Source organism: Oncorhynchus mykiss, chromosome 4 (assembly GCF_057628025.1).
Source record: "Oncorhynchus mykiss isolate SJ-2025 chromosome 4, ASM5762802v1, whole genome shotgun sequence".
NCBI classification, from domain to species: domain Eukaryota; kingdom Metazoa; phylum Chordata; class Actinopteri; order Salmoniformes; family Salmonidae; genus Oncorhynchus; species Oncorhynchus mykiss.
In genome coordinates, this window is record NC_143025.1 from 72,232,394 (window position 1) to 72,245,573 (window position 13,180).

General features: G+C 45.5%; 1 protein-coding gene across 3 annotated transcripts in view; it reads left to right on the forward strand.

Annotated features, from left to right (window-relative positions):
- LOC110522349 (protein tyrosine phosphatase non-receptor type 14) overlaps window positions 1–13,180 on the forward strand; it is a 123,868-nt gene that overhangs the window by 81,774 nt on the left and 28,914 nt on the right. For all 3 annotated transcript variants that reach the window (XM_036975934.2, XM_036975936.2, XM_036975935.2), the window contains exons 4-5: window positions 11,729–11,826; window positions 13,104–13,171. In XM_036975934.2, coding sequence (XP_036831829.2) covers window positions 11,729–11,826; window positions 13,104–13,171 — 166 coding nt within the window. The remainder of the gene's footprint in view (window positions 1–11,728; window positions 11,827–13,103; window positions 13,172–13,180) is intronic.

Genomic DNA, 13,180 nt, shown 5'->3' on the forward strand with positions numbered 1-13,180 from the left:
TTCATTCACAGGATGAGAGTAAAACCAGTGACCCATGTCTTTGGTGTCGTGGTGTCTCCCATAGCAACGAGCTGGGCGGTCATTCTATTGCTTACACACCTGGCCTGAGGGGGGGGGGGGGGGGGGGGGGGGATAGAGGGTGAGGGAGGAGAGGAGTATTGAGGGAATGAGAAAGAGATGGAAAGAGGGAGAGGAGGAAGGGAAAAGGGAACTAAGGTTGTAACACACAGATAAGATTGGTTGGCTTCAGTTCCGGCAATGGTTTCAGTTGTGAATAGTGTCTTTGAAGTGAAGCAGGGTGCTTTTGATGTGAAACCTGATACTAATGCCCCAAAACCTCCCTCCTTCATTCCATCTCTCTCTGCAGCTGTGAAAATCACAGAGGCAGGGTTAACTAGGGTTAGGAGGTGGGGATGAGGTGTTGGGGCATTGGCTAATGTGAGAGTTCCTCTCATAAACCATGTTATGTGTAAACTCAGTCATCTCAGAGGAAAAGGGAGAAGTGTTCAACAGCATGGGTTGTGTCTGTTTGTCTTTTTCCCTCTATCTGTCTCCCTCTGCCTGAAGGAACCAAACTCACGATACACCAAATCACATTAGCTTCTAACTCTGCTAATGTCAGCCGCTGTGTGTTCTCCAAACCCTATACACCATGCTGGAAATGTCCAACCCCTTAATCCAGACCAGACCTCATCACCTGGCCCCAGTGAGCCATGGGGGCAGCAGCACATACGACCTTGAAATCCCATCTTTGTTCAGCTTGTTATCAGAGCTGTTCCCCCACAGACACACATTTTACCCTCTGTCGGTTCAATGATAATACCATGTAAAAGCACGGAATCCCCCCATCTCCCACACACACCGGCTGGCCCCATCTGGGGGATGCGGTGGTGTACGCGGCCTCTCTGTGTGAGGAGGTTGTCTGGATGTTTTTTTTGCGTCGAGGGGGAGTAGGCCTCTTGAGTTGAGGATACACTAGAGCAAACTGTGAGCTGGAGACAACAAACCTGTCTTTGCTGAAGGAGTGTGGTGAGGTGAAACAGACACATCTGATATTTGGGGGGCTGAGAAAGTATGGGAATATAAGTATGGGAAAATAAGATTACCATAAATCTCTGAACACTGAATATCCACATTTTCAGGGCTGCTTTTATGGGAGTGAACAAACACATCATTGTGAAATCTTAAACCATTGCCAGAACACACGTGGGCATATAACGGGTCTTTGCGTTGTTATGTTGGGGGTTGGAACTCCAGTGATGTCAGTCCTACACTCTAACATGGTACAAGTCATCTGTAACTCTTATAATAGTGTCAGGGAATGTCCCAGTGTATGTTCAAGTATTATTACACCACTATGACATCATAATTGAGTTCAGGTGCATCCTGTTTCCATTGATCATCCTTGAGATGTTTCTACAACTTGATTGGAGTTCTCTTTGGCTTTCAGGCCAAAGAGTTCGATCTTGGTTTCATAAGACCAGGGAATTTTGTTTCTCATGGTCTGAGAGTCTTTAGGTGCCTTTTGGCATCTCCAAGCGGGCTGCCATGTGCCTTTTACTGAGGAGTGGCTGAGGTCAGTCTGAGGTCCTAAGCGTTCATCTAGGACACATATGTCAGAGTCAAGGCCCGCGGGCCACATCCGGCCCGCAAGAAGGTTTTTTACGGCCCCTGGGATGATCTTGATTTATTATTAGAACCGGCCCGCAGCAAGCCGGCAGCCCGCAGATCTTTTACACGCACCAATACTACATTTCCCACAATGCAAAGGTGACGCACCGAGCAGTAGGCTGCTTCATTTCAATATTTATTGGCACAGCAGTCGTCAGCATCACAGTAAAATTAACTTTCAGATACCCATCAAAAATGGCAAAACGGAAGGTGGATACTGAGAACCGGGGGTTTCAAACAAGGTGGGAGTCGGAGTATATGTTCACGAAGGTAGCTGGAAAACCTGTGTGTCTTCTGTGTGGAGAAAGTGTGGCGGTACTGAAAGAGTATAATCTGAGACGACATTATGAAACGAAACACGCGGACAAAAACAAGAATATGGACATGGAACAAAGGCTACAAAAGGCAGAGGAATTAAAACGAGGCCTCAAATCTCGACAGGCTCTGTTCAAAAAAGCCAAATCACAAGGCCAGGCTGCTGTCAAGGCCAGTTTTATTTTGGCAGAAGAGATCGCTAAATCAGCCCGGCCATTTACGGAGGGGGATTTCATCAAAAACTGCATGATTAAAGTTTGTGACGAAGTTTGCCCAGAAAAAAGGCAACTCTTTTTAAATGTGAGTCTGAGCAGAAACACCATTGCCGAGAGAGTAGACCAGTTGTCCATCAATCTAAAAGAGCAGCTTGTGAAAAAGGGAAAAGATTTTATTGCATATTCCTTGGCTGTGGATGAGAGCACCGACATTTCTGACATTGCCCAGTTGTCAATTTTCATCCGCGGAGTGGACTCCAACCTAAGCGTGACAGAGGAGTTTTTGGCTTTACGTCCTATGCATGGCACAACTACGGGGCATGATTTGTATGAAGAGGTGTCAAGATGTGTAAATGAGATGGAGCTGCCTTGGGAAAAACTCGTGGGTTTGACAACCGACGGAGCACCTGCGATGTGTGGACACAGGAGCGGACTGGTGGCGAAGATACGGGAAAAGATGCAAGAGGAAAACGCGACAGGTGAGCTGACAGCTTATCATTGTATCATACACCAGGAAGCGTTGTGCGGTAAAGCCTTGAAAATGGAGCATGTAATGAGCATCATCACGCGCACAGTTAACTTTATCAGAGCCAAAGGTTTGAATCACCGCCAGTTCAAGGCATTTCTGACGGAGTTAGAAACGGAGCATGGTGATTTGCCTTATCACACAGAGGTGCGATGGCTAAGCCAGGGAAAGGTGCTTCAAAGATGTTTCGAGCTTCGTGAGGAGATTTGTCTGTTCTTGGACAGCAAAGGGAAAGACACAACACAACTCCGAGACGAAATGTTTCTGTGTGAAATGGCTTTTCTGTGTGACATTACGAGTCATCTGAATGCAATAAACTTGCAGCTGCAGGGTCGGGATCGTGTCATCTCTGATATGTACAGTACAGTGAAGGCATTTAAAACCAAACTGACTCTGTGGGAGACGCAGATGCGGAAAGAAAATTTGAGCCACTTTCCCAGCTGCCAGACCATGAAAGAGAAGCTCTCTACCAGTGCGTTCCCGAGCACACAGTTGGCTGATAAAATAGGTATGCTTGCCGCTGACTTTCGACGCCGATTTGCTGACTTTGAAGCACAAAAAAGCAGGTTGGAACTGCTCGGTAACCCATTTGCTGTTGACGTGGAAAGCTCACCACCAAACCTCCAAATGGAGTTGATTGACCTCCAATGCAATGATGCACTGAGGGCAAAATATGCGGCAGTGGGTGCTGCGGAGTTCGCCCGTTTCCTCCCCGGCACAATGCCCCAGCTGCGCATCCAGGCTGCTCAAACGTTGTCTATGTTTGGCAGCACATACCTGTGTGAACAACTGTTTTCTTTGATGAACCTGAACAAAACATCACACAGAAGTCGACTTACTGCTGAACACCTCCACTCAATTCTGAGGATTTCTTCAGCTCAGAGCCTTACCCCGAACATTGATGAACTTGTGGAAAAGATGGGACACCACCAAGTATCACCCTCAACCTCAAACAAGTGAACATTACTGTGCAATCACATATTTAGAGTTTTTACTCAGTTCAAGTTTAAAAGTTAAAATTTAATATTTGTTTTCACTGCATGTTACTTCTCCTTAAACAAAGTGTTGTTTTTGATTAATAGATTTTTGCACTTTATTTTTTTGTATTTCAATCCAATTATATTTTAAAAATATTTCAGTTGAGTGGATGATAGAAAATTGCTATTATTGTTTTTTCTTTGAAGTAAATTTAGCCCACTTTTGCTAAAATAGAAAATATAGTCTACTGATGGTGCCTTGAATACCGGTTTCTTTCATTTAATGTTCATGTTATGGGGATATTTATATAAAGGAAATTTGTCTTTTGTGTCTGTTGAAAATTAAAGATTACTGACAGAGCCATAAGAAAATATTGCTTTATTTATCTGATCATATTGTAATATATTTGTTAGGTTTTCAGTAGGTTCAATTAGGTTCACTAGACTATATGCGTCATTTAAAAATTTTTCAATGAACATTCGAACAGTCCGGCCCTCGTCTTGTAGCTGATTTTTTTATTTGGCCCTCCGTCCATTTGACTTTGACACCCCTGATCTAGGAGCTCTCTGTACTTCACTCTGTTCATCTTTGCCTCGATCCTGACGAGTCTCCCAGTCCCTGCTGCTGAAACTCATCCCCACAGCATGATGCTGCCACCACCATGCTTCACTGTAGGGATGGTGACCAGTTTCCTCCAGATGTGACGCTTGGCATTCAGGCCAAATAGTTCAATCTTGGTTTCAGACCAGTGAATTTTGTTTCTCATGGTCTGAGAGTCTTTTGGTGCCTTTTGCCATCTCCAAGCGGGCTGTCATGTGCCTTTTACTGAGGAGTGGCTTCCATCTGGCCACTCTACAATAACTGCTTGATTGGTAGAGTGCTGCAGAGATGGTTGTCCTTCTGGAAGGTTCTCCCATCTCCCGTTCTCCCATCTCCACAGAGGAACTCTGGAAATCTGTTAGAGTGACCATCTGGTTCTTGGTCACCTCCCTGACCAAGGCCCTTCTCCCCCAATTGCTCATTTTGGCTGGGCGGCCAGCTCTTGGAAGAGTCTTGGTGTTTCCAATCTTCTTCCATTTAAGAATGATGGAGGCCACTGTGTTCTTGGGGACCTTCAATGCTGCAGACATTTTTTTGTACCCTTCCACAGATCTGTGCCTTGACACAATCCTGTCTCGAAGCTCTATGAACAATGCCTTCCACCTCATGGCTTGGTTTTTGCTCTGACATGCACTATCAACTGTGAGACCTTACATATACAGGTGTGTGCCTTTCCAAATGATGTCCAATCAATTGAATTGACCACAGGTGAACTCCAATCAACTCCATCTCAAGGATGATCAATGGGAACAGGATGCACCTGAGCTCAATTATGATGTCATAGTGGTGTAATAATACTTGAACATACACTGGGACATTCCGTGACACTATTATAAGAGTTACAGATGACTTGTACCATGTTCACCTTCTAACAAGACAACGACCCTAAACACACAGACAAGACAACGCAGGAGTAGCTTTGGGACAAGTCTCTGAATGTCTTTGAGTGGCCCAGCCAGAGTCCGGAACTGAAACCAATCAAACATCTCTGGAGAGACCTGAAAATAGCTGTGCAGCGACGCTCCCCTTCCAACCTGAAACTCCCCAAATACAGGTGTACCAAGCTTGTAACATCATACCCAAGAAGGCTTGAGGCTGTAATCACCACATCAATAATATGGCTTGAGATCTTCAGATAAGGCCATCATTTTTGGAATAAAGAAGTGTACCAATGCATCATCAGGGTTTCAAACGTGGGGCAAGACACATCACATGGGAGTTGACCACTGGTCTGAAAACCAAAAATGTCTGTTCCTGGGACAGAGCAGCAATGCATCACATCAAAAGTGAGAAAATAGCTATTGTTTAACTGTGCAACCATTTGAAAATAAGGTTGAATGAAGATACATAAGAGTTCAATATTATGCACATTTTTAAGTGCATTTATAAATGGTTAATAGCTGGAGGTAAATAGTGGCTCACTATTTAGCAAGCACTGACTGGCAATCGCACTATTTTGACCAATTTGTTATAATGCATTTACAAATGATGAATTAACCGTTAATAATGTAATTAAAAACCCTTTACAAATGGAAACATATTGTAAAGTGTTACCAATTTTGGTACATGTTTTTTAATAAGAATAAAAATAATTTTGTTATCAAAAATATTATTTGTTATGGGGTGGTTATCATCCTAATGTTAAATAAAACCCTAATTAGAAGTTAATTGGAATCTTAGCTGAGAATGTTCCCGGTTTGCTGGGGAATAATTCTTCTTATAAAGGAAAAGTTACATTTTTTCCCAAAATAGAGGCATACAAAGACAAAACAAACGTGGTACAGTGGGGAAATGATAACACCTGAGTGAAGAAAATGCAGAAATTGTTGAAAAAACTGAAAATAATTTTGAGTTGAAGTTTGATGGACAGTATAAAACAGACCAGAAGAGAGAAAGACCCATTAAAAGGACTTAACATATATGTGTTGCCACCTTAGTGTCATGCACTGCTCATTAAGTATATTTAGAACTTTATTATAAAAAAATAAACATAAAATACCGTCATGCCGTCAAAAATGAGAAAAATATTGAGATAGGATATTTTGGCCGTATTGCCCTATACCAGGTGTGTCCTAAACACCCGGTTTTCTAAGCATGAGTAACCGACCAGCAGACACTGTTGACTCTAAGGACTGTACAGGACCATTTCATGCTCTCTTTCAGTCTGATTCAATTCAAATCTATAAAACTTAATTTATCCTTGAGGAGATGTAATTGTGCTGAAGATGGTTTACTTTAAGAGGCCTGGCTTGCTTCTCAATCATCATGTCTACAGTTTACAGTCTGCCACTCTACCATGGCTGCTCACATATATAAATATAAACATCATAATGTTGTTATCCTTCTGCCTAAGAGAAAGAGACAACCACACCGAGACACCATTTCCCCTCTGACCCAAGAGGGTGTTAAGCATTGAGGGAACATTCACGCAACATAACTAGAACCCATTCCAGTACCTCTGCAGTGTGTTCCTGCTGAAGCACCGCCCACTTGACCACTGTGGGCTCCTCCCCATCCAGGGGTTAGCTAATTAGAGGGTTGCCAGGGGAACGGAATGGCAGCTCAGCCAGCCGGTGTAATGACAGGGTGAGAGAGAAGGGCGCGGTCAGATTATAGACCCCGAGTACACACAGTGGAGCTAAAAAAAGAACCAGAGAGACGAGAGGAAGAGTGCGAGGAGAGAGAGGGGGGAGGAGGGAGAGATAGGTGAGAAAATAAAGAGAGAAAGGGAGATAAGGCAGGGGGGAGAGAGAGAGAGAGAGAGGGGAATAGAGAAGAGTTTGAAAATGATTAAGTAAGGTAGAGAGACAAAGATATGACCGTGCCATATTATAGTGGTTTCTAGTTTACAGGTGACTTTAGCAAGAGTTGCTCATGACATTCTCTCTCTATGGGTTATCACTGGACTTCCCCTGTGTGGCTGACTTCAACAGAACTCCACTTGTCTATAGCAGGCTGGAGTGACTAAGCATGCAGGGATGGCTTGGTGATTCCCAGACCACAGTTTGTAGACTCTGGCATGACCAACCTGATGCATGTTCCCCTATGAACTGCCGCGTGTGTGTGTGTGTGTGTGTGTGTGTGTGTGTGTGTGCGAGTGTGTGTGTGTGTGTGTGTTTGTAAAGGTGTCTCACAGCCTCCAGTGGAAACACTCACTGTGGTAGCCATGGTAACAAACAGGAAACCAGCAAGTTCTTTGCAGCTGAAACTGGTCAGCTGGACTCACCCCTGACACTGCTCTGTTTTGATAATGGACCGTTTAGACTTTCCCTCACACTTTCCTTCTCTCCCCCTCCCTCTCATTAACTACCCTCTCTCTTTGCCTCATTCTCTCACTCTCTCTCTCTCTTCTCTCTCTTCTCTCTCTTCTCTAATGTGTGGCCTTGTGTGACTACTTCACCCTGCCCAAAAGTCAAACACAAAATTGAATCAAGGCCTAAAATGGGGGGGGGAAATGGTTTGGAATCCCTGAAAAGCTGGACGTTTCGTCCTGTTCTTTCACATTATTTTGGCACTCTAACCACACGCTGTGAAGGTCGCTCTGGGCCAAGTCTGAAAAGTATCATATCAACTTACCTCTGGCAAACCAGTGGCCGAGCCACCCACAGTCATAACACTAGCCCAGCCCCACCGAGCCCTAGCTAGTAGTCTTTTTAGACCAGTGTTATTCAAACTTGTTCAGTGGGGACTCCACTTTTTCACAAAAGATTCTCACAACCCTACCCAAATCTAATAAAACAACCTTAAAATCGGTACATTTCAATTTTTACCCCCCCCCCCCCCCCCAAAAAAAAACCTTCAATGCATTACATTTTCATCATCATCAAAATGCAAAGAAACCAATAAATACATGTATTCAATATAAGTGATCTTTCACAAAAACGTTGTATATTGGTCCCGTACATGAATATGTAATTTTCGTTTTGTTTTGTGACCCCACTGCAGTTCCTCCGTGACCCCGACATTGAATACCAGTGCTCTAGACAGATGTCTTGTCTCCAATGTACCAATGTTCCAGCTTTGCTGCCCTAGGTTTGCGATTTCAGAGATGACCTAGCAAGCACTCTGCTCCAACCCCCCAGTCATAACTCTAGTCCAGTCACAGCTAGACATAGCTGGTTCACTACTCCAACCCCCAGTCATAACTCTAGTCCAGTCACAGCTAGACATAGCTGGTTCACTACTCTAACCCCCAGTCATAACTCTAGTCCAGTCACAGCTAGACATAGCTGGTTCACTACTCCAACCCCCAGTCATAACTCTAGTCCAGTCACAGCTAGACATAGCTGGTTCACTACTCTAACCCCCAGTCATAACTCTAGTCCAGTCACAGCTAGACATAGCTGGTTCACTACTCCAACCCCCAGTCATAACTCTAGCCCAGCCACAGCTAGACATAGCTGGTTCACTACTCCAACCCCCAGTCATAACTCTAGTCCAGCCCCAGCTAGACATAGCTGGTTCACTACTCCAACCCCCAGTCATAACTCTAGTCCAGTCACAGCTAGACATAGCTGGTTCACTACTCTAACCCCCAGTCATAACTCTAGCCCAGCCACAGCTAGACATAGCTGGTTCACTACTCCAACCCCCAGTCATAACTCTAGCCCAGCCACAGCTAGACATAGCTGGTTCACTACTCCAACCCCCAGTCATAACTCTAGTCCAGCCACAGCTAGACATAGCCGGTTCACTACTCCAACCCCCAGTCATAACTCTAGCCCAGTCACAGCTAGACATAGCTGGTTCACTACTCTAACCCCCAGTCATAACTCTAGCCCAGCCACAGCTAGACATAGCTGGTTCACTACTCCAACCCCCAGTCATAACTCTAGTCCAGCCCCAGCTAGACATAGCCGGTTCACTACTCCAACCCCCAGTCATAACTCTAGTCCAGCCACAGCTAGACATAGCTGGTTCACTACTCCAACCCCCAGTCATAACTCTAGCCCAGTCACAGCTAGACATAGCTGGTTCACTACTCCAACCCCCAGTCATAACTCTAGCCCAGTCACAGCTAGACATAGCTGGTTCACTACTCCAACCCCCAGTCATAACTCTAGCCCAGCCACAGCTAGACATAGCTGGTTCACTACTCCAACCCCCAGTCATAACTCTAACCCAGTCACAGCTAGACATAGCTGGTTCACTACTCCAACCCCCAGTCATAACTCTAGTCCAGTCACAGCTAGACATAGCTGGTTCACTACTCCAACCCCCAGTCATAACTCTAGCCCAGCCACAGCTAGACATAGCTGGTTCACTACTCCAACCCCCAGTCATAACTTTAACCCAGTCACAGCTAGACATAGCTGGTTCACTACTCCAACCCCCAGTCATAACTCTAGTCCAGTCACAGCTAGACATAGCTGGTTCACTACTCCAACCCCCAGTCATAACTCTAGTCCAGCCACAGCTAGACATAGCTGGTTCACTACTCCAACCCCCAGTCATAACTCTAACCCAGTCACAGCTAGACATAGCTGGTTCACTACTCCAACCCCCAGTCATAACTCTAGCCCAGTCACAGCTAGACATAGCTGGTTCACTACTCTAACCCCCAGTCATAACTCTAGCCCAGTCACAGCTAGACATAGCTGGTTCACTACTCCAACCCCCAGTCATAACTATAGTCCAGTCACAGCTCGACATAGCTGGTTCACTACTCCAACCCCCAGTCATAACTCTAGTCCAGTCACAGCTAGACATAGCTGGTTCACTACTCCAACCCCCAGTCATAACTCTAGCCCAGCCACAGCTAGACATAGCTGGTTCACTACTCCAACCCCCAGTCATAACTCTAGTCCAGTCACAGCTAGACATAGCTGGTTCACTACTCCAACCCCCAGTCATAACTCTAGTCCAGTCACAGCTAGACATAGCTGGTTCACTACTCCAACCCCCAGTCATAACTCTAGTCCAGTCACAGCTAGACATAGCTGGTTCACTACTCCAACCCCCAGTCATAACTCTAGCCCAGCCACAGCTAGACATAGCTGGTTCACTACTCCAACCCCCAGTCATAACTCTAGCCCAGCCACAGCTAGACATAGCTGGTTCACTACTCCAACCCCCAGTCATAACTCTAGCCCAGCCACAGCTAGACATAGCTGGTTCACTACTCCAACCCCCAGTCATAACTCTAGTCCAGTCACAGCTAGACATAGCTGGTTCACTACTCCAACCCCCAGTCATAACTCTAGTCCAGTCACAGCTAGACATAGCTGGTTCACTACTCCAACCCCCAGTCATAACTCTAGCCCAGTCACAGCTAGACATAGCTGGTTCACTACTCCAACCCCCAGTCATAACTCTAGCCCAGCCACAGCTAGACATAGCTGGTTCACTACTCCAACCCCCAGTCATAACTCTAGCCCAGTCACAGCTAGACATAGCTGGTTCACTACTCTAACCCCCAGTCATAACTCTAGCCCAGCCACAGCTAGACATAGCTGGTTCACTACTCTAACCCCCAGTCATAACTCTAGCCCAGCCACAGCTAGACATAGCTGGTTCACTACTCCAACCCCCAGTCATAACTCTAGTCCAGCCCCAGCTAGACATAGCCGGTTCACTACTCCAACCCCCAGTCATAACTCTAGTCCAGTCACAGCTAGACATAGCTGGTTCACTACTCCAACCCCCAGTCATAACTCTAGTCCAGTCACAGCTAGACATAGCTGGTTCACTACTCCAACCCCCAGTCATAACTCTAGTCCAGTCACAGCTAGACATAGCTGGTTCACTACTCCAACCCCCAGTCATAACTCTAGCCCAGCCACAGCTAGACATAGCTGGTTCACTACTCCAACCCCCAGTCATAACTCTAGCCCAGCCACAGCTAGACATAGCTGGTTCACTACTCCAACCCCCAGTCATAACTCTAGCCCAGCCACAGCTAGACATAGCTGGTTCACTACTCCAACCCCCAGTCATAACTCTAGCCCAGTCACAGCTAGACATAGCTGGTTCACTACTCCAACCAAGAACATGAGTCAGTACAACCCTCCATAGTAGTGATTCACTTATTCCTAGTATCAGTGTGGTAATATTTCCATTGCTAGTACTACCGGAGTTTACAGGTAAAATTTCTACAGGATCCTCATTTGATCACCCTGTTGCAGGAGAACGTTCTTGCAATGCAGGAAATGTAAAACGTGGAGTGTGTTTGAGGTTTCAAATGGCTTCTGATGTTTGTAATTTCCACTTAGAAATGTCAAATTTGATGAAGACCTACAATAAACGTTCATGAATTGTAATCCACATAATAACTCACATTTCCTGTTGCTGCAGGATAATTTTCCTTCTGTAGCCAAACTGGCTCAAATGAAGATCCTACATCTGTATGTTGCTTACTGTAAGTCTTTAAGTCCCTTACTGTATGTTTTGTGCTCTCAGTATGTGACACTTCTCTTCTCGCTAGGTATCAGTACTACCTGCAGGTGAAGAAGGAGGTGCTGGATGGACGTCTCCACTGTACCGTAGAGCAGGGCATCAGACTAGCAGGCCTAGCAGTGCAAGGTAAGACAGAGTACACACAGGAGTATACCCCATAGCTTTACCACTAACCTCGTTTTATGTCCTACTTAAACCCTAAGTCCAGAGGGAGATACAGAGAGAGAGAGAGACTCACACTTTCTTAGCTCATCCTGGGTTCACTACCTAATATGGCTGCATACCGCCAGAAGAGCTGAGTCCACTTGAGTTCCTATCAGGATTCCTTTCCATAACACACACACACACACACAAACGCACGCACATGCATGCACACGCGTGCATTTGCAAACACACACACACACACACATCCACGTATTCATACACACAGACACGCACACACACTTTCTTGGCCTTGTTGGTGACCCTGTAATCTTCCAACCCCGCAACACAAACACACACACTCTCTCTCTCTCCTGCTGTCCCTGGGCCCTGTGTCTCAGGGGAATGTAAACAGTCGTTAGCTTATCGCTAACACCAAGGTTAGCCATGGCAGGAAGAACCTTATCTGTAGGGAGGATGGATTCTACACTACACCCCTCTATATCAGACATACATTACATTACATTAGAGCAGCCCTAAAGGATGTAGCTACCTCTGTGTATCTGTAGATAGTACTGTACATTGTCCAGGCAGACAGTAGCTGTATGTCATTTCCTTTTATCAATGGAGGGTTGGGTAGGATGAACCAGGATAGACCCAAACACCAACATGACATCACAGGGCCAGGGATATGTGTGTATTGCTGGGTTGACATGAGCATGCCTGCTACAGATACTGTAGGTGCTATTAGGGTTTCTGCTTTCTATGTTTGCTTTCTCTGCTGTCTTTGAGGTCATCCGTCTACAGTTCCTGTCCATGCCTATTGAAGGTGTTTCTCCCTTGTGTTACATAGTTCATATATCCTTAAGAGTACACTCTTAGGGGGCAAAAAGGGTTCCAAAAGGAAAGGGTTCAACATGAAACCCACAAGAGTTCTAACTGGAACCAAAAGTGTTCTACCTATTGGGGAGAGACGAAGAACCCTGTAAGGTTCTAGATAGCACCTTTTTTTCTCAATAACATCCTTAGATGATGTATGTGTTCCATGTGTAGGGTAGAAAAAGTCCATGAACTTTGCCTGAATTCCCAGGATTTCTGGAACCCTGGGAATCTGGTGGAAGTTACTGGAGCTCTATCCATGTGTTTCATGTCAATGAGTTGGTTAGTTGAGTGTAGATCTCAGTGTGGGTAGGAGATGAGTGTAGATCTCAGTGTGTGTAGAGTTGAGTGTAGATCTCAGTGTGTTCTCTCCTCTCTTCTAGCTGACTTTGGGGATTTCACACAGTTCCTGTCTCAGGACTTCCTCAGGGAGTATGTGCTCTTCCCAGTGGTGAGTCAA